The sequence below is a fragment of the Equus quagga genome, chromosome 2, assembly GCF_021613505.1.
Source record: "Equus quagga isolate Etosha38 chromosome 2, UCLA_HA_Equagga_1.0, whole genome shotgun sequence".
In the NCBI taxonomy this organism is placed as follows: domain Eukaryota; kingdom Metazoa; phylum Chordata; class Mammalia; order Perissodactyla; family Equidae; genus Equus; species Equus quagga.
In genome coordinates this window covers 156,972,494-156,998,001 of record NC_060268.1, presented here as the reverse complement: position 1 = coordinate 156,998,001, position 25,508 = coordinate 156,972,494, and the positions used below count along the sequence as shown (strand labels likewise).

At 39.7% G+C, this 25,508-nt stretch overlaps 1 protein-coding gene across 7 annotated transcripts in view; it reads left to right on the top strand.

Moving 5' to 3' along the window:
* The window catches only part of ARMH3 (armadillo like helical domain containing 3), a 170,133-nt gene that overhangs the window by 72,088 nt on the left and 72,537 nt on the right, over window positions 1-25,508 (top strand). For all 7 annotated transcript variants that reach the window (XR_006887570.1, XM_046654251.1, XM_046654249.1 and 4 more), the window contains 3 exons: window positions 6,759-6,841; window positions 7,783-7,909; window positions 16,822-16,897. Coding sequence is in view for 6 of the 7 variants with exons in the window: in XM_046654251.1 (XP_046510207.1) it covers window positions 6,759-6,841; window positions 7,783-7,909; window positions 16,822-16,897 (286 nt within the window). In the remaining variant the exon portion in view is untranslated. The remainder of the gene's footprint in view (window positions 1-6,758; window positions 6,842-7,782; window positions 7,910-16,821; window positions 16,898-25,508) is intronic.

Here is a 25,508-nt window from a genome sequence, read left to right as displayed (position 1 = left end):
TTAATCTTATTTAAACGTCATTCACTTGCTTTTGCAATTAAACCTCCCCTCTGCTTCTCTGAGGCAGGCTCTGAGCTATCACTTAATTGTGTCTTCCCATGGTTGGCTTGTTCTTCTCTGCACCTGGCCTACCTCATTGTAGGGGACAGGTTTTAGTCCTGGAGAAGTTCCCATATCCATTATTCATTCTACTCTCCTACATGGCAACACAATTTGCTGCTACCTTTTCTCCCTCCTCTTGAATTCAAAACAGGATAGGAAAAACTCTGGGAAAATCCTCCTTATGCGGGGTAGATTAGTGCTTGGAACAGCTCTGCAAACAAAGTTCTTTGTAGGGTGAAGGGGGGGACTGTATAAGGTGGCAAGATTCTCAAGTGGATGGTGCTGAACTCTTCTCGTTTGAAAGTAGATTTGCTGCCTCTGCCTCTGGGAATTCACTTGGGATTCAGGGACCATCATGGTACCCATTCCTGCCTCAGCTTCCCAGAACCTGCACACTATCCTTTATTCCACCTGTGTCTGTACACAGAAAAGTCAGAACTGTACCCTGCTGCCATACTTGATGCACAAGACTCCCCAAGGAAAGGAGTGTGGTCCAAAGCTAAGTATGAGACTGACCAGTTGCCTCTAATACAGAGTCAAAAGAGGCAGCAATTGCAGCCACTTTGTAGTTCCTGAAAAAGAGCCCAGAAACTAACTCTTCAACGTGCCTGGTAGGAAAGACTTTCCAATGAAGAAACAAGTGTGTATGGAGCACCCACTTCTCTGCAACTGAAACATTTTGAATGTGTGATATAATACCTCCATTATTTCATTGACGTAACTTCTCTATTTTTCACTCAGTGCAGGTTAAGAGTGTTTGGAGCCAGATATCTGGATTCCCATTTAGTAGAGATTGTGAAGATTAGGAGCCAAACCCAGGATCCCCAAGGATTTCCTAGAATATTGTTGGTACTCCAGTACATTGGTAGCTTTGATTGTGAACTTTGATGAGTATTCTGAAGACTGCCATGGTGTTGTCTTGAAGGCTGTCCAGGATTCATTTTGAATTTGCAGTCTTACCCTGGAGTCCATGGCTCTCTGTTGATTGAGTATATTTGGCTCCTTTCCTTATCTCCATCAAAAAGGAAATACCTTTGTACATTTTACCCTGTACTTAGTTCTGTGTACCATGAAATAAATTTCAGCTAGTCAAATATGCTGAGATTACAGAAAGTTGGGATGGAGTGTTTGTAGGGCTTATGGTAGTGTGGGTGGAAAGAAAAACATTGACCTCTTGTTTTTTTTTAATTGGTAAACATACATAACATAAAATTTACCTTTTTTTGTGAGGAAGATTTGCCAATCATCCTCTTTTTTTTGCTTGAGGAGGCTTTAGCCCTGAGCTAACATCTGTACCAATATTCCTCTACTTTGTATGTGGGATGCCTCCACAACATGGGTGACAAGTGGAGTAGGTCCTCGCCTGGGATCTGAACCTGGGCCGCTGAAGCAGAGCGTGTGGAACTTTAACCACTTGGCCATAGGGCTGCCCCCCAAATTACCATTTTAAACTATACATTTTAAATGTACAGTTCAGTGGCATTAAGTACATTGACATTGTTGTGCAACCATCTGCAGCTTCCATCTCTAGAACTTTTTCATCTTCCCAAACTGAAACTTCATACCTATGAAACAATAGCTCTGTATTTCCTCCCTACCCCCACCCCTGGCAACCACCATTCTACTTTCTATCTTTATGAATTTGACTACTCTAGGTACCTGATATAAATCGAATTATACAGTACTTGTCTTTTTGTGACTGACTTTTTTAACTTAGCATAGTGTCTTTATGATTCATCCATGTTGTAGCATGTTGTCAGAATTCCCTTCCTTTTTCAGGCTTAATAATATTTCATTGTCTGTATATACCACTTTTTGTTTATCCTCTCATCTGTCAATGGATACTTGTATTGCTTCCACCTTTTGGCTATTGTGAATAATGCTGTTATGAACTTGGGTGTACAAATACTTGTTCAAGTCTTTCCTTGCAACATTTTGTTTTTGCGATTGTGCAGGTTAAAGTGACCTAGGTCAGTGGAGTGAAATCCTGAGATGCTTACAAGGGAGATAGACTTGAACTTCAAGGATTTTTCCGTTGGGCCCTTTGATATGTGAGGGGCTGATTAGTGGAGTTCTGACAAGAGTTATGGTTTTAGGTAGCAAATATAGGTATGTTGGATAGTTACGAGGATTCAGTGAGAATAATGTACTTTAAATGCTTTTCATAATGCCTAGCATCTAGCAGGCACCTAATAAATATTACCTCCCTTGTCTTTTATGACCATTGCATTTCTCCCTTTGAAAAGAGATGAATGCAGTTTAGAGGAGGTGATTTCTGAAGTTAAATTTCTCTTTTTAAGGTATCAGGTAGAGGGCTGTAGAAGAGAGGAAGGTTTGAGATACTTTGTGTGAGCTTCTAGCAACAATTATTACATTGTAGTTGTTGTCCCTGAGCAGAAAGGTATGATGAGCTGCTCTATATGATGTGTCTGTCTGGCATGGGTGTTTTAGGGCAGCTCACTCCTGGGGCTGTGGAGAGTGGGGGCAGATGAGAATTGTCTTTTAAGGCCTAGAAGATCTCTACCACCAAGCTTGTCCTCATCTGAAAGGATTACTCTCTGCAATAAGCTGTGCCATTCTGTTCTGTGGGGATGAGCAGCTATTGCTCACCTAATGTGCAGAACTGTTTACACAGTATTGGTTTTCTATAACATAGGCCCTTCTTTGGAATCTCTTAGACTAAGGGTCAAGTCTTTGGTGGGGAAGAGCTTGTTAAGCCTCTTCATCCTTGTTTCCTTTTTAAAACTATTATTTAAGAATTGGGGGGGCTGGCCCTATGGCCAGGTGGTTAAGTTCACGTGCTCTGCTTCGGCGGCCCAGGGTTTCACCGGTTTATATCCTGGGCGCGGACATGGCAGTGCTTGTCAAGCCATGCTGAGGCGGCTTCCCACATGCCACAACTAGAAGGACCCACAACTAAAAATACACAACTATGTACCTGGGGGCTTTGGGGAGAAAAAGGAAAAATAAAATCTTTAAAAAGGAATTGGAAACATGATAAACAAAAGGATTAAATTGAAAAGAAAAGTACATCCTGCCCCTCTTAACTGCACAATGACTACAATATGTATTGTACTTGATACCAAACTCTTATAGACGTATGACTAATTAACAATACTATGTTTATACAACCATCCCCTTATCTTTTATAGTTATCTTAGTTCTTCCTTTTATATACTTCTCTCTGTGTATTCCTCTGACTGTCCTTGGAACAATTTGGCTGGTCATGTGCCCAGATGGCACCAATTGGACAAGTGGATCAAGGACAGTTTTCAAAAAATGTGTGTGTGTGGAGAGTGAACCAGAAGCCAGCCAGCATGAGCTCTGTGCTACTTGTGTGTTGGCATCCTGAGTGCCACTTCTCTACTGTCCTTGGACCTGCCCCTGACACAAGGCTGTTCTCTTCTTGGGCCTGCATTTAAACTCTGTGCATAGCTCTCTACCATAATAGCTTATGAATAAGCCTGGCTATGAATCGTTTATACTCGGGTTTTTTTGTTTTGGTTCTGATTTTGCATTAAAAAAAGGAGATCTTGGCTCCCTTTAAAGTCCAGATCCAGTCACATTCCATGTCCAGTGCATAATCTTGGAGGCAAGCCTGGGTGAGGGAAATAGGAGCAGTTTTAGTTGACAGTTATGTGCTGGTTTTTATGTGTGTGTGTTTTTTTTTAAATAGATATGAAAGAGGAAGCAGAAACAGAGTGGGAGAGAGAGGTGTATGAGAGATGAGATGTAAAGAGATATGAGAGCAGATATAGAGGGCTTGCTGAGGCTGTTTATGGTAAGAAAAGCTACTTGAGAGTCTTAGTGTTAAGAGTAGTAGAAAGATAATAATGAGGTATTAAACACCTGCACTCTAACAAGTAGCTGAGGATCAAGAGAAAGAGGGGACCAAATACATGAAAATAACCTGGAGCAGCCAGTAGGTGGAGAGTGTTATAAACCAGTCTAGACAAGTGTTGGTAGCATGTCTAATTAGGCACACCATTTATATGTAAGCTTCCCGCCCTTTAACATTCAACTCCATCTGGCACCTTTGTTTGACCTTATCTTAATGGAAAGAACACTAAACAGGAGACCAGTTCTAATCCCAGTTTAGTCACTAACTAGTTGGGGTGGTGGGGGATGGGGGTGTTTTCCTAATCCCAAAATGAGGAAATTGGATTAAATGACCTCTCGGGTCCTTTCTAGCTCTAAAAATCTATAATCAGCTGTTTGAAACCCCACAGACTTAGAACTCCCATCACATAAGGTCAGAGAGTAGAAGACAATGTGTGTGTAGTGACGTATAGGACACTGAACAGTTGATAGAATGAGTGTAAAATCAGGGACATGATGAAGGAAAAAAGCATTATTGCATGGGATTTTTGGGATATTCCCTTTTGAGGAGGAATTGTGGTCCTTGATGTCAGAGGCTTGTGGGAGCCAATTTTAAGGCTGAGGCTGCTTTGTTCATTTTAGCTGCCTGTTAAATTCCCTCTAGAGAATGACTACTTAGGTGAGAAAACCTCAGCTTTTTTGGCGGGGGGGGGGGTGGCGGGCCATCTGACCTGAATTATCAGGGGCAGAATGCAGGTCCCCCCTGGCATTGATTCTCAGAGTATTGCAGTGCTGGACTCTTCTCAGTACTCTTCGGCTCTTTTGATGTCTGTGTCAGTTGGGACACAGGTTGCCTCTTGGCCTGTGCCAGAATTGCTCTCTTCCACCCTTCGTATTTGTCTCTTTGTCATCCCTGAGTCTGAATCCCAGAGATCAAGACTAGCTGTAGTCCAGCAGAGGAGCAATAAATCATTGCTTCCACATCTTTTTCTCCAGGTTTTCTGCCCTTAATTACCACATAACCACTACTGAGGCTGCATCTTTGTGCTGTGTGTGCTGGGGACAAAAGCCCTTATTGATTGGATGTGTGCAAAAGCTGCTTTGTCTCTTTCTGGCCATTATGTTTTACTGAGTGCCATGTGTGCAACTCATCCTTTTCTCTTATCTCCTGTGAGTTTATAGAGTCTGATTGTCAGATGATTTATCCGTTAACAGGGCTTGTCTAATCTCTGGGGTTAGGGGGTGGAGTGGGCAGCCCTTAAATAACTCAGCAAGATGGTCTTCATTAAGGAGGGAGGTTTCGGGTTGCTTAGTCATTTTTATGTGGATTTTAGCTAGTCCTCTTCATTCTCTGAGCTCCTGGTGGAAGCTAAGCAGGTTGTGTGATCCAGAATGGGCTCCCATGGAGCTTTTTTTCGGTCCAGTCCAACAGATCACTTGTTAACAGACAACATCAAAAAGGCCAGCTGCCTGTCATTTGCCTTTCCATTATGAAACCTCAGAGAACTTGAGTCTGGGCAGGGGTGAAGAATTCGTAAATGAGGATGCCTACTGCCTTCATCCCTATCAAGGCTTTTTTGCTATTTGAGGGGAAGATTCAGGTTTTAGAAACAGAACGTAGACGGGCTCTTATACTTTTCCTTGCCTGCTGTTTCTTTGCTGTACCTGTGCTTTTAGAGGATTGAGAGTGAGGAGTGTTGTGTGGCAGCCAGCAAGTGTATGGAGAGTTACTCCTGCTCATCGTTCCCTGCTGTTTCAAATCAAAGCTCACGTCTCTTTTCTAAGAGTAGTAAGCTTCACACAAAGCTCAGACAGCATGGGAGAATGGAATTCTTTGCTGGCAAAGAAGAAGATAGGGTCTTAGAAAAGGTGAAGTCGAGCCTTTTTTTGTCATGGAAGTGCAGAGGGTTGAGGTGGGGGAAGCAGAAGGACTACTGATTGTTTGCAGCTGCTGAACCCTTCTTTATAGTTTCCCATCAAGTAGGGGAGCTAGACACAGGAGCAATAGTCAGGATGGGCACAGAAGCAGGATTCATTTCATGGTCTTGGGTGGAAGAGTTCAAGGCAACTAATAATTTCTTTTATTCTTAATATTTATTTTCAATAATATGTTTAAAGCTGAAGTGCTAACCTAGGGACTTGGTCGTCAGTCTATTTACTGAGATTGCTTTGGTTTTCTCTTCCCTCATTAAGAATTGCCAGGCAGAAAGGGGACCTTTTCGGTAAATGTTGTCACAGATGAGAGAGGACAGAGCAAGCTGCACTTTTGTTTGAATGGTTAGAACAGTTAAGGCCTTTTTTTTCTCTTCATGAGCTCTCTTTCCATCCAGAGCTGAAGCCGAGCTGTGGGTTCTACAGTATAGCTGGCACATCGGGTGACCAGTTAGAACTGAAAGAGGTCCCTCTTAGCAATGATATTTGAAACAGATACATAGCTAAAATTTGGTGACATGAGATGCTAGCAGCCTAGAGTTGAGAGGGGGATCCTCATTTTGACCTGTATTGAACAAATTTGGTGGGGAAGTCACCATGCAGGAGTAAACTGGGAACACGAAGATATCCGTTTTATAGTCAAATTTCTGAGCTTAATTGCTATTTAAGAAGTGGCAAAAAGAAATAGATTTTTAAAAACCTTCTATTGGCAGATAAGCAGACACCTGCTTGGGAAGGTCAGTGCTTTCTTCAAATATACCTCCTTTACCTGCTTTTAAAAAGTCCTTAGTAGCTGTGATTTACTCCTTCTAGCCCTATTTGGATTTCTGTATAGCTAGTCTTTCATTTAACTTTATTGATTATACTTTGAATACTTGCTGATGTCTTTTCTTTTTCTTTTTAAGCCTTGATAAATTTGCTGAAGTTCCTTATGTCAAATGAGACCGTACTTTTGGCCAAACACAACATTTTTACTTTAGCCCTTATGGTGAGTAACAAAAAATATTTATTTTTCTCAAGCAGTACACTAAGGCAGAGATGGTCCAGTTTGAAACAGGAGCTGGTGATCTGGGGACTAAGCCATAGGAGGAACTGGGCCTTTATTTTTCTTTTATATCAGAATCTCTTGACCAGTGCTTCCCACTCTCACCTATGTCTTTGGTGAACTTGGGACTCCTTCTCTTTCTTGAGGGTATATTGTCTGGCAATGGCAGGTGTAGGTCAGATCTCTGTGTATGAATAGTAAGCCATGATCCCAGCTGAGAGACTGTGCTAGAATACTATAGTCTCTATGTTGGTACATAGCAAAGCCCCTAGAGGTATCCTAGCCAGATGAGTGGTTCCATCATGGCTGCACATTGGTTTCTGAGGGACGTTACAGATACCTGCTTATCAGACTGGTTATTTGGGGTAGAAGGAGGCATTGTGCCTTTTGACTGTCTTATCAGGATATTACCCAGTGTGTTCGTAAGTGTTTAACATTTGGGGGGAAAAAGCCCTGATTTGTGGTATTTGCTGATTTCCATGGTAAAACTACACCTGCTATGGCCAGTTTCAAGCTATCAACATGACATCATTGAATGCAGAGTTGGAAAGAGATGAGCGGTAACACACTGTTATATGATATTCCCACCACACAGATGTAAAATGTGTAAATTAATCTCAAGAGCATAGATAATAGTAAAAGCTAGAAAATAATTAGGAAGTGATGAGTTTTGAGTATTACTTTCATTTTAGTATAATTTATTGAATTTTAAGTTTATATAAGTTAATTTTTAATAATGGCTTTGACAGCTGGCTTACAAAATTCCTGAAAATTTAATGATCAGCTCTTGCAAACCAATGAGAGCTATCTATAACACACCATTGACAATACCCTTTTGGTCTTCATATCGTGATGCCTTATATGGGCTTTTGATTCTTTTTTAGATTGTCAACCTATTTAATATGTTTATCACATATGGCGACACCTTCCTGCCCACCCCCAGCAGCTATGATGAACTTTACTATGAGATTATCCGCATGCACCAGAGCTTTGACAACCTCTACTCCATGGGTAAGCTGTCTTTCTTTTTACTCCTCTCTCCCCATCAGCTGTGATTTTTGGCATATAGGAGGAAAAGACTACAAAGGTTACCTCTTGGTGTAGAAATTTAGTAGTCTTGGTGCCCTTGCTTGGCGTAGAAATTTAGTGGTCTTCTCTTCTCAGGCAACAGAAAGGTATATGTGGACTTCTTTGCTTTCAAGAACTCAGAATTCATCTCAGTAGAAAGCTAGTTAGCAGCACTGTAGCCCTTTCTTGATGTTTGTGAGCAAGAGAGAGAATAGGGAGGCTTGTGGATGTGGTGAATGCCAATGAGATGAGTGAAAGAGTGGGTGGGAATTGACAACTGCAAATACAAGAGCTTGGATCCCAAAGGAACATTTTGTGATTTGAGATGGTATAGGATTTTAAGAAGTTTTAATATATCTATGTATTTTTAGCATAACTTACAAGAAGAAGTGAGCATTAAATAAAAATCTTTCTTGCAAACCTTTTTGGTAATTGGCTCACTAAAAATTTACTCTGCAGCCGTAGTGAGTATAACTTATTTCCGAAAGAGGTTGTATATCCCCGTAAGTTGGATCGAAGAGTTTAGTCAAACCTACTTGGAGTTTGAAAGGTCAGGTAAGATTTCTGTAGACTGCACAGTAACAGAAAGCCACTCAGCAAAGCTGTCTATTAAAAAATCCAACTTATTATCTTCATTGAGGTGTAATTGATATATAATAAACTGCACTCGTTTAAAATATACAGTTTTTGATAAGTTTTGACATACATATATGTATGTGAAGCCATCACTACAGTCAAGATAATGAACATATCCATCACTTCCCAAAAGTTTACTTGTATCCCTTTATGTCCCTCTTACCACCTCTATCCCTTGCCCTCCATCTCTGGGCAACCACTATCTGCTTTCTGTGACTATAGATGAGTTTGCTTTATCCCTTTTGTTGAGACTATTTTTGAAAACTGTGTCTTCTGCTTGGGGCTCCTATATCATGAGAAAAGTAGAGGGTATTTGGAACAAGGACCAGGAGAAGGAATAGAAGCAAACAGTGGAAAAGAAGGATTGCCTAAGGAGAAATTTTTTTTTCTAATAGACTATATTTTTTAGAGCAGTAAAGGAAAACTTTTGAGAGAGCCATATATAGCTTTGCTGTGATGTCTTGGGTGCTGGGAGTAGGGCCTTGTGTTAGTAGGATGTTTTCAACTGCCAAGTATCAAAAAACTCTGACTTTAAACTATCTTAAATAATAGGACAATTAATTTACTTTACAAGAATTGTAAGGAATGACAGTTCCAGAATTGATTGCTTAAAAATGTTTGCAAGGACCCAGGTTTTTTTCTGTCTCTGCTCTTTCATTCTCAGTGTAATAGCTTTTTAGCATCAGGTCAGCTCCCCTCAGAATAGCAAGTTCCAGTTGTCACATCAAGACACAGGTCTCTTTTTTTAGGAGATAGGAGGCCTTCCATGGGAGCCCTCTAGCCAACTTCCCGTTGGCCAAATGTGCTTAGTGTGCACTGTGTGGTTTGCATCTACCTGGTTTTACTAATGTCCTTGTTTTGTAGACTGTAGAATTTTCTGAGGGTGAAGAGCTGCCCCCAGAGGCTTTACTACCCATTAATGATTAATAAAGATGTCATTCAATGAGAAAAGGAAAGAGAGTTGGAGTGGGGGAGATATTTTATAGAAGTCTGGCACACATGCTTGTACAAGCCTGTGGGCCATGTACACAGTCAAAAGAGATAAGGCCTTGTAGCTACAGCAGCAAGATAAGAGAGGATATCTGGAAATGCTCAAATCGGCCAAGGGAATTAAAGTGTTAACCAGGAGAGCACAAGTAGGAAAGTGAAAAATTTTACCGAATGACACACAACAAACAGTAGGAGATGGCATGTTGCAGTGCTCTCCCTTTTGTATAAAGTATGATGAAACTTCTGGTGGAAAAAAACATTTTTTTAAGTCAAGTTTTTGGAAGTTTAATTTGCATAAATAGTAAAATCCACTCTTTTTAATGTACAGTTCTGAGTTTTGACAAGTGCATCACAAAAAATCAAGATATAGAAGAGTTTCATCATCTCAGAAATTTTTGTTGTGCTCCTGTGAGGTGAACTCCTGCACTTACCTTCAACCCCTAGCAACCAGTGATGTGTTACCTGTCCCCATAGTTTTGCTTTTTCTGAAAATATATGTATAGATGGGATCATATAGTCTTTTGAGTCTGGCTTCTTTTACATAATAATTCACTTGAAATTCATCCATGTTGATGTGTGTATCAGTAGTTTGTTCCTTTTTATTAATGAATAATATTCCATTTTAGGAATATGCCAGCTTAATTTATCCATTTATCAGTTGAAGGACATTTGGGAGGTTTCCAGTTTTTATCAATTATAAATAATGCTGTTGTAAACCTTCTTGTACAGGGTTTTACCTGAAAACAAGTTTTCATTTCTCTTGGTTAGATACCTATGAATGAGATTTTTGGGTATTGTGGTAAGTATATATTTAACTTTATAAAAAGCCACCCAACTGTTTTCCAAAGTGGATGTACTATTTTACATTCCCTTTAGCAGTATGCAAGAGTTGTAGTTGCTCCATATCCTAGCCAGACCTTTTTATTTTGGTTTCTTGTAGGTGTGTAGGGATATTTCATTATGGTTGTAATTTACATTTCCCTGATGAATAATGACGTTGAACATCTTTTCCTCTTCTTATTTAACATCCACATATCTTCTCTGGTGAAGTGTTTGTTCGGATCTTTTGCCCATTAAAGACAAATATCGCAGAGGCCTGGCCCCATGGCCGAGTTGTTAAGTTTGCACACTGTGCGTCAGTGGCTCAGGGTTGTGCCAGTTTGGATCCTGAACATGGATATGGTCTGCTCATCAAGCCTTGCTGAGGTGGCATCCCACATAGCACAACCAGAAGGACCTATAACTAGAATATACAACTATGTACTGGGGGGCTTTGGGGAGAAGAAGAAGGAGGAGGAGGAGGGAGAGGGAGAGGGGGAGGAGGGAGAAGAAGCCGTTTCTGTGCTACTTTGGATCTGGTCCTCACATACACTACTCAAGGTTTCGTCAGAGACTTGGACTGTGGTTCAGATATCAGTTTAATTCTTAAAGCTTTTGCTTTCAGATTTGTGTCTGTTCCTTGCTTGCTCAGCTCAAGGGTGAGTCTGAGAGTTGCACAACTTTCATATGCAGAATTAGAGGAACGCCTTCTCCTCATCTGTCTAGGATTCCCTCTGTGTTCTCTGATCCACAGAAGCCCCTTTTCCTGGTTTCTGTATACAGACAGATGAGGTTTCTACTGAAGTTTTACCCATCTACCCAGCTCCTCCATCATGTATCTCTATGACTGTCTGACTCTTGAGGCAAACCTGCAAGAGAAAATAGGAAAAAAAGAAAACCTGGAAACCCACTTTTGTAGTTGTTTCTCCAAGTTTTGACTCCTTTCTATAATCTGTTTGCTTTTGTTTAATTTTAAGGGCCCTCAGTGGTTACTTTCTGTATTTTATACAGGATTTTTAGCTGTAATCAACAGGAGAGAGAAGCCATAGTGGACTTATTCTGCCGTACTGGGAGTGGAACCTCACCTTCATTTTTTAAAGACATTTTTGCTAAATATAGAATTTTTCTTTCAACACCTGAAAAATATCACTTCGTCATTTTCTGACTTGCATGGTTCCTAAGGAGAAGTCTGTTGTCATTCTTATCTTTATTTCTCTGTATATAATGTGGTTTTTTTTCTCTGGATGCTTTTACTATTTTCTTTTTATCACTGGCTTTTCACAGTTTGATTATCAGGTGCCTTAGCATGATTTCCTTTGTGTATATTTTGCTTGGGGCTCCTTGAGCTTCTTGGATCTGTGGGTTTCTAGTTTGTATCAAATGCGGACAATTTTTGGCACTTAATTTCTTTAGATATTTTTCATCCCCTCTCTTCTTTTCTTGTTTTAGAATTCTAGTTATATGTAAGTTAGACCTCTTGACAGTGTCCCATAGGTCATTAAAGCTCTGTGGGCTTTTCTCTTTCTTTCCATTTTTTTTGTCTTTTCTCTCTGTTTCGTTTTAGATAGTTTCTATTCCTCAGTCTTCAAATTCACTAATCTTTTTTTCTGTATTTTTTTAATATGCTGTTAATCTCATTAGTCTTGGTTAATTTTATCCACTGTGTTTTTCATTTCAGAAGGTTTTTTTCTTCTCTAGAAGTTCTTTTTTTTTCTAATTTTCTTTTTAAAAGATTGGCACCTGAGCTAACATCTGTTGCCAATCTTTTTTTTTTCCCTTATTCTCCCCAAAGCCTCCCAGCACATAGTTGTATATTCTAGTTGTAGATCCTTCTGTCTCTGCTATGTGGGATGCTGCCTCAGCATGGCTTAATGAGCAGTGCTAAGTCTCTGCCCAGGATCCAAACCTGTGAAACCCTGGGCCGCTGAAGCTGACCGCAAACCTTAACCACTTAGCCTTGGGGCAGGCCCCCTAGAAGTTCTATTTGGACATCTTTTTTAATATGTCCATTTCTTTCTACATCATGTTTATGTTTTCCTTAATCTTCCTGAACATATGGAGCATATTTACAATAGTTTTAATTTCCTTGTTTGCTAATTCCATCATCTCACTTCATGTCTAGATCTGTTTCTATTTTTTCCCTGCTTAGGGGTCATGGTTTTCTGCCTTCTTTGAATGCCTGATAATTTTTAAACTGGATTTTGGACATTGTGATTTTAATATTGTGAGTGCTAGATTTTATGTTTATGTAATGTTGGATTTTGTTCTAGAATGTGGTTATGTTATGTGGAGTCAGTTTCATCCTTTCAGTTTGCTTTTAAGGGTTGTTAGGTCAGCTTGAGAGCAACCTTTAATATTGGCTAATTTGGCCCCATTACTAATTCAGTACCCGTCTGCAGACTCTACCTAACAACCCACATATTAGTAGATCTTTCCACTTTTGCTGGTGGATACACAAATTATCTTATTTGTGGAGTCCTCGATGAGTTCCACAATATCTTCTCCTTTCCAGTGGTTCTTTGCCCCGAGCCGTAGGTAATTTTCTCTACCATATGTGCCGATGAATGCTCAGCAAAAGATGTAAGAGGACCCTCTTGAAACCTGCAGAGTTCTCTGTTGAACTTCCTCTTTTACAGTACTCTCCCCTACTAATTGTAGTTGCCTTGGCCTCTCCAAATGCTATCTCCAATCTCTGTGTCTTCAGCTTGGTAAGACTTTCTGGCTTCTGTTTAGATTTCTCCTCCCTGCCCTGCAGGCTGGAAACTTTATGCAGTAAGCTGGGGTAAGTGTAGGTCTCACCTTGTTTGTTTTCCGTCTTCAGGGATCACAGTTCTGTATGCCTGTTGTACAGTGTCTCATAACTATTGTTTCATATATTTTGTCCAGTTTTATATTGTTAAAGGTAAGAGGGAAATTTTATTTTGTTATTCCATCATGGCTAGAAGAGGAAGACTCACTGAGACATTTTTGATAAAGGCACATTTTTTCTTTTTCTTTTTCTTTAAGGAAGATTAGCCCTGAGCTAACATCTGCTGCCAATCCTCCTCTTTTTGCTGAGGAAGACTGGCCCTGAGCTAACATCCATGCCCATCTACCTCCATTTTGTGGTGTGGGACGCCTGCCACAGTATGGCTTGATAAGCAGTGCGTAGGTCTGAGCCTGGGGTTCGAACCTGCGAATCCCAGGCCGCCAAAGCAAAATGTGTGAACTTAACCTCTGCGCCACCGGGCCGGCCCCTAAAGGGACATATTAATGTTCTTGTGGCATTAATTTACTGCAGTGAAGTTCACTGAATAGAAAGGACCTCCATAGGAGCTCCCCTGAACTATAAATGATACCATATTTTGAATTGTTTTTCATTAAAAAAATAAAGATAATTACCGATGCTAAAGAAAAAGCAAGGTCAGGGCTGGCCTGGTGACACAGCGGTTAAGTTTGCACATTCCACTTGGCGGCTCGGGGTTCACTGGTTCGAATCCCGGGTGCGGACATGGCATTGCTTTGGCACGCCATGCTGTGGTATAAAGTAGAGGAAGATGGGCACGGATGTTAGCTCAGGGCCAGGCTTCCTCAGCAAAAAAGAGGAGGACTGGCAGTAGTTAGCTTAGGGCTAATCTTCCTCAAAAAAAGAAAAAAAAGAAAAGGAAAAGTGAAAGAAGATAAAAAATTTTACAATCTTTCCTTTCTATTACTACCACTATTTTCATAGTCGTATATTAGCCTACATGTATGCATAGTTTTAATCATGCTGTCCTTCTATTTTGTGTTTTTTTAAACTATATATCATAAAACATTTTCCTACTTTTTGTAAGTTTCTTAAGTCTCTGTCTTTTTTTTTGCATAGTATAGGTATAGTTTATTTAGCAATTCTTTCTTTTCATGGAAATCATGGTTGTTTCCAGTTTTTGCTATTACTTGTCTCTTTTTTCCCCCAAGATTTTATTTTTCCTTTTTCTTCCCAAAGCCCCCCGGTACATAGTTGTATATTTTTAGTTGTGGGTTCTTCTAGTTGTGGCATGTGGGATGCTGCCTCTGCATGGCCTGATGAGTAGTGCCATGTCTATGCCAGGATCCAAACTGGCGAACCCTGGGCCGCTGAAGCAGAGCACATGAACGTAACCACTCAGCCACGGGGCCAGCCCCTTAAGTCTCTTTTTTTTAATGGCTGCATAGTATGTTATTTTTGTGACAATAGTTTACTGCATAAATGATTACCTTAGTTTAAGGTTTTTAGGACATTTTGAAATCATTTTGTTTTTAAATTTGATAACTTAGGAAAAAATGTAAAAGCCTGTGATATTTCCAAAGAAAATGCAGTGATAAAGTCATCTGAGTGCCTGTTCATCAAGGAACAGAGCTGACAGGATGTTACTGAGAAGTAATTCATGGACAGAGTTAAATACCTCTCTGAAGTAAGGAGAGGAAAATTCAGCTCAATTCCATAAATGTTTAGGTCTTCACTGTCAGAGAAACTTATGATCTAGTGAAAAACAAACTCATCTAAATAGTTTTTGCAACTGAGTTGAAAAACATATGTCTGACCTGCTGAAACAATTTTGTTCATTACATCAATAAATTTGCACATACACTGGGTAAAACCTGAGCTCACATGGTAGAGCTCTAACTTGGAACTATACCAAGTTCCCCTGTACTAGATCTTGTAAATTAGAAAAGCAGTACTCTGATAATATGTTTTATTGAGGCTTCCATCTTTTTTTTCATAAAATTGCATGAATGTATAAAAATGAAGTATTGCTAGAAGAGATGCAGAGCAGCCAGATGAGTTTTCTTTCCTTATTACAGCCATAGGCCCTCCTTCTGATAGAGCTGCTGCTGTTACTCTTCTTGCTGGAAAAACACTGGTCAAGAGTAGGTAGTGATGGTACTCAGATGTAAAATTCCTATGCAAATTAGTTATACATTTCTTAATGTTAATTAGGTTTTGCTTTCCTTCCTTTGGGAAAGTCTCAAGTACATTCATTCATTTGTTTGAGAGGTAGTCTATTTAAATTAATAATAGCTAATACTTACATAGCATTTACTATGTGCCAGGCACTGATCTAAGGCTTTATGTATGTTAACTTCTTAATTTTCACAATAATCTTTTCATGTAAGTATTACTATTATTCTCTAGTAAGTGGCAGGGGCTGGACTTAGACCCTGACAGATGGCTTCAGAGTCCATACTCTTAACCACTCACTATTTAAGTATAGGCTCTAGAGTCATTCTCTCCAGGTTCAAACTCCAGTTCCATTACCTACAATTGTGTGAATGACCTTGATCAATTGCTTGTCTCCTCTGAGTCTCCGTTTCCTCATCTGTATGCTGTATTGCTTATAACCTAACTTTGTCCAGTTCCTGGCACATAGTAAACTCTCTTCATATTTAGTTCTTATTAGCTGTTTGTTCATTAAAAATATATACTTGGAGTGCCTACCATGTGCTTTCTCTTTCAAGAAGCACTTGTGGCTGGTTTGTCTCTTTTCTAAAATGGTATAGGTACTGTAATGTGTGGCCCTGAAGCTCATAGTTGATAGAAGATGTTCTATGTTTCCATCATCTCTCCTGCAGTGGTTAAGTCTGGAAAAGAGAGAATTTTGTCAGAGAAAGGAAGAATATCCCTGTTGTTTCATGTTGCAGGTCGCACATTTATGTCAGAGGAGCTAAAACAGCTTACTCCTTGATTGAAACATGACCACTGTCCATCTGGCAAGCTTTTTTGTCCTGTTTGACTCAGCTTAGACCTTTAGGAGAAAGTTATATGTGAAGCAGGAGGGGACAGTTAGCCAACCAATTCCACCAAATCAGCTCCGGCCATTAGGGAAATGATAAATGTGGCAGCCAGGTTATCCTCACATGACCACCCCAGTGTAGATTTTAAAGATTTTATTTTTCAGTTTTCTCCCCAAAGCCGCCTGGTACACTGTTGTGTACTTTTAGTTGTGAGTCCTTCTAGTTGTGGCATGTGGGACGCCGCCTTCAGCATGGCCTGAGTGGTGCCATGTCCGCGCCCAGGATTCGAACCGGCGAAACCCTGGGCCGCCTAAGCAGAGGGCGCGAACCTAACCACTCTGGCACGTGGCCACCCCCTCCCCCACCCAGTGTAGATTTTAAACTAATGCAAAAACTAAGTATGGAAACCTATTAGCAAGGAGTGGAGGGAGGGGAACACATGGCAAAGAAGGAATAGAGTATTCTGATAGAAAGTGAAAAAAAGAGAAAAAAAGAGAAGAAAATAGTTGTGAACAAGCCTTTATATTTTTCTCTAGGATGAAAATGTTTTAAACAGAAGATTGGCACATGCTCTGTTTGGTTATTCTAATAGTGCTATTCTGAGATATGTCTTCATTCCTCATATTTGTGTTTTTTACCAAGGGTCTGACAGATCTTTGTTCTTTCCCCCTTTACAGTCCTGAGGCTTTCTACCAATGCAGGCCAGTGGAAAGAAGCAGCTAGCAAGGTGACCCATGCATTGGTCAATATCAGGTAAGGAAAGAGAATTTATCTCTTTCAGAGTTCCTTGCCTCATCTGGTTTATTGTACCTTTCTAAGTAAAATGTGTTGAACAGCACTATTATTTTAAGCCCCGATGTCTGTAGGAGTGGAAGACATTGTCGTACTTGATCAAGAAAAGCAGGAGTATATGAGACTTTCATTTTGTCGTATTGAAATAGCTCACAGTGCCGTTCTCTGAATTTTCTTACTGAGAGATGGTTGCAAGCCTTTTTCAGTCATCTTTGTTGCCAAAGTATTTTCTGTGTGTAGGCCATCTGAAAACTTTTTTCTGCCATTCTCCATGAGTTCAATGAATGACTCATGGGGATCTGGAACTTTGATGTTTCGCTTTACATGGCTATTTCTATTTGTGGTAAATGGAGGCAAATGGAGCTCACGGGGCTAAGTCATTTTAGGTTCCTTATGAAACAGAAGGCAGTTACAGAGTGCTGTATGTATTGGATAAAATGGAGTCAGACATGGAGATGATTTAGGGTCTTGAGGAAATACCACACACTCACAGGACTGAGCTGTTTGTAGGTGGAGAGAATGTGCTCTCAATATTATGAAACCTAAAGCTGACTTTTTTACATTCCTTTCTCCCTTTGTGCCCATCATTTTTCCATTTTCTCAATAGTTATTAAATTGTTCTTGCAAACAATTGAAAAATTAACTTTGAGTAAAAGAGGCAAACCCAACAGATGGGGAAACTTGATTTAGCTCCAGATATAAGCCTTGCCAGACATTCCCAGTAATAGGAACACACATTTACAACTTGGTATAGATTCTAATGTGTGACATAGCTGAAAATCAGTGTTGATTTCTATATCTTTCTTTTTTTAAAGGTAAAATGTTTTGTTCCTACAGTAATTTACTACAGTGTTTGGCACATCTGGGAGCAAGAGGAAAAGTGTGAAATGTGTGCAGTGGGAGGGCTGAGATGAGGGAGCATGGGGGTGAGATGTGCTAACAAGATTGCATTGAAGGTTGTTCTGCCTTCCCTGACCCCAGAGACATTTTGCAGCAAACACAGTTTTATAAATCTCACAAATAAATGCATATCTGCACCTAGAAAACCAGATACTGTAGTGAGGCCTTATGATAAATGTGGTTTTCTGCAAGAACCAGAAATTATAAACTACCTTCTCCCAAATATCCCTTTGTGACTTACGGGCAGTATGACAAATGTGGGTGTTTGAAAGAAGCACCAGATTCTGGGCTAGAGTATGAAGTGCATATGGGTATAATTTCTGTTGTGTTTATTTATTGATGTATTTACTTAGGCTTTCCAGGCAGCCCTTTTCATCTGGGGCCTGTTTCCTTGATCCACATTCCTTTATGCTTGCTTTTTCTCCTACCTTGTTGCTTTCCCTTTCAGCCGCTTCTGGCTTGATTGCTGTCCCTATTCTTCCCAAGAGCCATCAAATAGCTGATTTAAGCACGTAGCCTGTCCTTTTTCTGAATAGCCCAGGAAAGACTGGGCTGAACTTTGAGTAGATGCCCATAACCATGATCTCTTCTTTCTCTGTCAGGCCTATACCTTTATTTTCACTCCTCAAACTTCTTTGATGAATTTGCGGCAGAGAATAATTACATCATCTTCACTGTTGCTATAATGAATTAGACTAAGAGTATATGTCAAAAGTATTAAAAGATCCAGTCAGTTTTCTTTTCTTTTTGAGGAAGATTAGCCCTGAGCTAACATCTGCCACCAATCCTCCTGTTTTTTGCCAAGGAAGACTGGCCCTGAGCTAACATCCGTGCCCATCTTCCTCTACTTTGTATGTGGGACGCCTGCCACAGCATGGCTTGACAAGCAGTGCCATGTCCACACCCGGGATCCAAACTGGCGAACCCTGGGCTGCCAAAGCAGAACATGTACACTTAACTGCTGCGCCATTGGGCCGGCCCCCAGTCAGTTTTCTTAAGAGATCATGGGAAAGATTTGTTTGAATGTCACTTATCACACTAACGCCAGATGAAGGGAAAATATTGGTGATGCATACCTGCAAAAGTTTACTTTTTTTCCTTCCTGACATTTATTTTCACTTATTAAGTCCTAAACTTTGTGTTACTATTTCGTGTACTGTCTTCTTCAATCATCAAACTGTATAGAGTGTATTATAAACTTTAAAAAAATGTACTTTTTACCAATGAGGAAACTCATGTCTTAAAGATACTGTGAATTGCAGAAAGTCCCACAATTGTTTTGTGGCAAAGCTGTGAATTAATTATAGGTCTTCTAACTCCTAAGTCCAGACTTCTTTCTTCTATACTATAATGCTTCCTTCTATAGAGTAGCATCAAAGGCTAGCAGAAAACTCAGCATGATGTATTGAAAGGAGCATGGAAATTTGAGTTAGAGAAACTGGATTTTTGTGTGTGTGTGAGGAAGATTGGCCCTGAGCTAACATCTGTTGCCAATCTTCCTCTTTTTGCTTGAGGAAGATTGTCACTGAGCCACCATCTGTGCCAATCTTGTCTATTTTATGTGGGATACCACCACAGTGTGGCTTGACGAGTGGTACTAGGTCTGTGCCCAGGATCTGAACCTGCAGCGCCCGGGCCGCAGACACAGAGCACGTGAACTTAACCACTATGCCACTGGGCCGGCCTGAGAAACTCGATTTTTTATTTTTGTCTCTACCACTTAATGTGTGACCTTGAGTAAGTTATTTAGCTTCTCTGGACCTCTTTTCACTAACTATAAAATGGAGATCATGATTATATCAACTGTTTCACAGGGAAGTGGTTGTGAGACTTATACAATGTAATGTATGTGAAAACATTTAGTAAACTTTAAAATACTGGTCATTTCATTTAACATGTCTTTAAGGTTCATCCCTGTTGCAGCATGTGTCAGAATTTCCTTCCTTTTAGGCTGAATAATATTTCCTTATATATATATATATATATATATGCCACATTTTGTTTATCTATTCATCCATTGATGAAACCCCAGGTGGGTTGTTTCTACCTCTTGGTTATTGTGTTTTTGGTTATTTGTACTGGGTGTACAAATACTTGTTCAGTCACTGCTTTTTCACTTCTTTTGGGCATATACCCAGAAGTGGAATTGGTGGACCAGTTGGTAATTCTGTGTTTAATTTATTTAGGAATTGCCTTACTGTTTTTCAGGTTTTGCATTTTGAGACTTTCTTAGAATATTTCCTAAGTATGTCCTTATTTGTTCCTTCTGTACAAGTTAAGATGTTACCCTTAACCTTAAAAGATGTTTTGCTTTTCTTTGTAGGTAGACTTCATGCTTTGAATGGGGGTGGTCCAGGGAGTTTTCATTTCTCAGAGTTAGTCCTCTCTTAGCGGAGAGCAAAAAAATGGTATGCTTAAGAAGTCTGCATTCCACTGAGCCAACGGTAATGAGTTCTGCCTTATGCTCCTTTGCTTTTTTCTGAGAGTTTGTGTTATACATCCATGACACTATTAACTCTGAGTGGTTTAGAAAATAGGAGACTGTGTCAGAAAATTGAACCTGTGGTTTCCCAGGGATACTGTGAGATATTTAACTATTGACCATCAAGTTGATTATCAAGGAGAGTATATAAAGGCTTAGTAGCAAAATGGTGATGGTAGGCAACATTTACTTTTGTTGTTTATAAAGGTTATTTGTGCTGATCCCACACCTGGAAAGGATTTCTAAGGCAGAGTGAACAGCTCTTAGCCATCTCTCCTGTAGTATGTTCTTTGATAGCCATGGGAAGGGATTGGGTTGCATGTGAAATTTTCAGACACCTAACAGCTGGGAGGGCCTCTCAGACTGGTTTGCCAGTTGATGATGGCTGCAAGAAATGTTTTGGGATCTTCTGGGGTACACTGCATTTAATGGCAACCCTAACATAGTGTCTCACTAGCAGGTGAAAGGCAGCAGAAAGACTGCAGACCTTTCTGCTCTTTAGAGTTTAGACTGTGACAGTGAAAATTAAAAGTACTTCCACATGCTTAGAGGCCTAAATTTGCTTACGTGTCAGTCTGTTTGCTTTTCACTTGTCTTTCATGGCTTAGTCATGTTAGTTCTTTAATTGTCAAAACTATTTGTGTTTAAACAATCTATCTCTCACTTCCTGTTTGATCCTTCAGAGATTCTTAAAATGCCCCTGCTTAGAACTGTTTTTATTGGCACACCTGATATCATTAATGTACAGGGCCCTGCGTGTGTTCCTCACCATAGGAGGATTGTTCTGTTGCTTTGCCACAATAAAAATAAAATATTATTGCTCTACCTTTAAAATTCACTTGGTATATTTGTTACTTCAGATGCCTTTACAGATCTACTGGTCTAAAAAGGAAAAATTCTCTGGGGGCCCATGTGCAGGGCTGGAAGGAAAACATTTGGGAAGTTTTGCGTGGAGACTTCTATGCTAAATATTTCCTGCCACCACTTAGCAGGCTACCCTAGTGAGGTCCTGTACGTTAGAAAGAGGTCTGCTGTTAGGCTAATTAGTCAAAAGAGAAAAAGAAAAACGTTAGACTAAAATCTGACTGACCTTCATCCAACCAAACAACTTTCAAGGTAAGAAATTTGAAGCCCTTAATGAATCTCTTCAAGTTAACGTCTTAATGCTTTTCACTTAATGAGCATTTTGTTAGCACCAAGTTCACAATCCTGTTCTCAGATTGTTCACAGAAGTAGTGGCTGAATCACTTGCAAATAGTTTTTTCTCCTGATCCGTAATTTTCTTAAGGTGGATAAAGTTTGAACTCTATGATTAATATATTATTTTTTTTGGAATTTGGAATTTTATTTGGAATGCATTAAGCTAAAGTTTAGTTTTTCTTTGAGAATGTCTTGTTAGATATTGCTATGGTTAGTGACAAGCCTGGGGTTTGGAATGAGAAGCCTGGGGTTTGGAATGAGAAGTTAGTGCATTTCTTTGTAAGTCTCTAAGTGTTCACCTAGTGAGTTTGCCTCTTGTTCCTGTTTGCTCTTTGGTCTTTTTGTTTCGGTGTTAAGGTTGTCCCCTTCCCCACACCCCTCCTTTTGTTTTCCTTCACCCTAAAAAATACTCCCTCCAAAAAAAAAGGAAGTTTTATATGTACACTCTGCTGGGAGGCTAAGGACCAAGAGTAGCTCTTAGCAGCTTTTAGTTGGGGGGGTTCATTGAGCATAACACCCTTTGGAGCAAGCTGTGTATAGAATTATGAATGTCCCGGAAAAAAGGCCCTCAGGCAGTAATCAGGGAGAGTACACTTGCTATTGATGGCCACAGAGTTAGGGTTGGGAAGGGAATGTGAGGTCTCAGCCAGGCAAAGTGACCCCAAATTCCCTTGCCTGTGCACCTGTTTGGGCTACAAAACTTGCTACTTAGTCACAGTTCTTTTTTTTTTTTTGAGAAAGGTTAGCCCTGAGCTAACATCTGCCACCAGTCTTCCTCTTTTTGCTGAGGAAGACTGGCCCTGAGCTAACCTCCATGCCCATCTTCCTCTACTTTATATGTGGGACACCTGCCACAGTATGGCTTGATAAACGGTGCATAGGTCGGCTCCAGGGATCCAAACCAGTGAACCCCAGGCCATTGAAGCAGAGCACGTGAACTTAACTGCTGCATCATTGGGCCGGCCCCTTAGTCACAGTTCTTTTATCAGAATGGATAAATACTGATGAGTTGAGAGGAGGAGCAGTTTGACACCAGGCACTTCAGCTGAAGGATGCAATTTAGTCTAGTGAAAAGTAAATATGGACTGAAGCGATTAATGAGAGGAGCAGAGGCATTGGGCTGATGACTCTTGAGTAGCAAGGAGTACATGAACATAATCTTCTAGTTCAGTTGTCTGCTCTAAAGTGGCAGGCAGGCTCAGATTATCCCCTGGGTTAGAATTTATCAGTAATGACCTTTCTTCTGTTAATCAGACCCTGCTGATCTCCCATTACAGAGAATGAAAAGTATTATGTAGATTAAAACAAAGCACCAAAATGAGGCTGCTATAATATTGTTTCCCCAATGACTGGAAGCATTGCATATTATTCTAATAGTTGCTGTTCCCTAATCTCTTAAGACTGCAGCTAGAAATGAAAAACCAAACACTGAATCCTATGTGGTTAATCATCTGTTTTGTCCTAACTTGGTTTATGCTGCAAAGTGAGGTTTTGCATTAGGTCACAGCTGGGCTTGGTGAACTGCAGTACAGTAAAGAAGTCTTGGTTTAGGAGACTCAGATATTTGTAATGAAATAAGACTTTTAGTTGGAGCTGCTGGGTTTTTAGGCGAGTGTGACTTTAGCACATAAAGCTCCTCTGTACTTCAACCTGAAATTCCCTTGGGGTCTTTTTCCACTTTGCTTTTTAAAAAAAAAAAAAATGGTGGGAAAATATACATAACATAAAATTTCCCGTTTTAACTGTTTTCAAGTCTGCAGTTCTGTGGCATTAAGTACATTCACACTGTTGTGCAGCCATCACCACTAGCCGTCTCCAGAACTTTTTCATCTTCCTCAACTGAAATTTTGTACTCATTGTACAGTAATTCCTCATTCTTCTTTTGAAGTCCAATTCATTTATTTCTTTTGTTGCCTGTGCTTTTGGTGTTATACCCAAGAAATCATTGCCAATCCAAGTCATGAAGTTTACCCCCTATGTTTCCTTTTAAGAGTTTTATAGTTTTAGCTCTTGTATTTAGGTCTTTGGTCCATTTTGAGTGAAGTTTTTATGTGGTTTAAGGTGAAGGTCCAACTTCATGTTTTTGCATGTGAATATCCACTTTTCCCAAGACCTACTTTTCTTTTTTGAGATGATAACGGCTCTGATTTCTCAGTTTGAATCAGGCTGAATTTGGAACTTACCTAAGGTATAAGAATGGAAACTCTGCATTTTTTCTGCAGGTCTGCATTCCTTTTTGTTTTTTAGCTTTCCTCATTCTTCTGCTTGTTTAAGAGATAGTGTAACATGGTGTTTAAGAGCGAGACTCTAGAGTTTGGTTGTCTGAATTTGAGTCTAAGTTCTACCACTTACTTTGGACAAGTTATTTAACAATTCTTTGCTTGAGTTTCCTCGTCTATAAAGTGAGCATAATAATGGAATCTGTGTCATGGTTGAGATGATTAATGACAATATATGTAAAGCACTTAGGATAGTGTCTGGCACATAGCCAATGCTGTATAAATGTTCATTATTGTTATTAATATTTTTTAATTGCTGTCCTGAATGTGCAAATCCGGGAGTCTTACCAGCCTCGATTCACGTGATCTACATGGGACTTCATTCTAGACAGTCAGCTCCCTTCCATCCAACTTTGTCACTTCCCTTGGACCCACTCATGTGGACTTAGAAGGGACCAGAGATACCAATGATATTATTTACAAGCTGACATCAGGGGCAAGACTTGAACTTAGTCTGTTAGCCTGCATCTTGGCTTCATTGATGGGAAAATAGTTTGGATGGGGAAAGTTTGTGTTTTCTATCACTTCTAGCGCTTTGAGGAGATGTTTGATCATGAAACTTTGGCTTTATTATTTTCATATGAGCAGTCTGCCTTCTTGCCATGATTGTAGTAAAAGAGAATGTGACCAAAATGAAAATGCAGGTAACTGAAAGGATACTAACAAATGTATTTTTATCTCTGGTTGGAGGGATTATAGGTGGTTTTAAATTTTCTTTCTCGTATTTTAATTTATTAAAAATATTTAGCTGTGGATTTTTTTGTTGATGCCCTTTATTAGGCTGGGAAAGTTCCCTTCTATTTCTAGTTTGTTGAGTGTTATTTTTAATCATGAAGGGGCATTGGATTTTGTCAAATGCTTTTTCTGCATCTATTGAGACAATTGTGTGGTTTTTGTTTCTTATTCTATTGATATAGTTATATTACATAAATTGATTTGTAGATGTTAAACCAACCTTGCATTCTTAGGATAAATCCCACTTGGTTATGATGTATAATTCTTTTTATATGTTGCTGGATTCAGATTGCTAGTATTTTGCTGAAGATTTTTATGTCCATATTCATAAGAGATATTGCCCTGTAGTTTTCTTTTCTTGTGATGTCTTTTTCTGGTTTTGATATCAGGGAAATGCTGGCCTCATAGAATGAGATGGGAAAGTGGTCCTTTGTCTTCTGTTTTTTGGAAGACTTTGTGAAAGACTGGTATTAATTCTTACTTAAATCTTTGGTACAATTTATCAGTGAAGCCATTAGGCCTTGGGCTTTCTTCCACAGGTTTTTTTGTGTTTTTTTTGGGGGGGGGAAGATTACCCCTGAGCTAGCATCCACCGCCAATCTTCCTCCTTTTTTTTTTGGTGAGGAAGACTTGCCCTGAGCTAACATCCATGCCCATCTTCCTCTACTTTATATGTGGGACGCCTACCACAGCGTCACAGGTACTTTTTTTAATTAGTAATTCAATCTCTACTTGTTATAGATCTGTTCAGATTGTCTCTTTCTTCGTGAGTCAGTTTCGTAATTTGTGTCTTCCTAGGAATTTGTCCATTTCATTTAAGTTGTCTAATTTATTGGCATACACTTGTTCATATAATGTTACTTTATAATCTTTTTTATTTTTGTAAGGCCGGTAGTAATGTTCTCTCTTTCATTTCTGATTCTAGTAATTTGATTTTTCTTTCCTTTTTTCTTTGTGAGTCTAGCTAAGGTTTGTC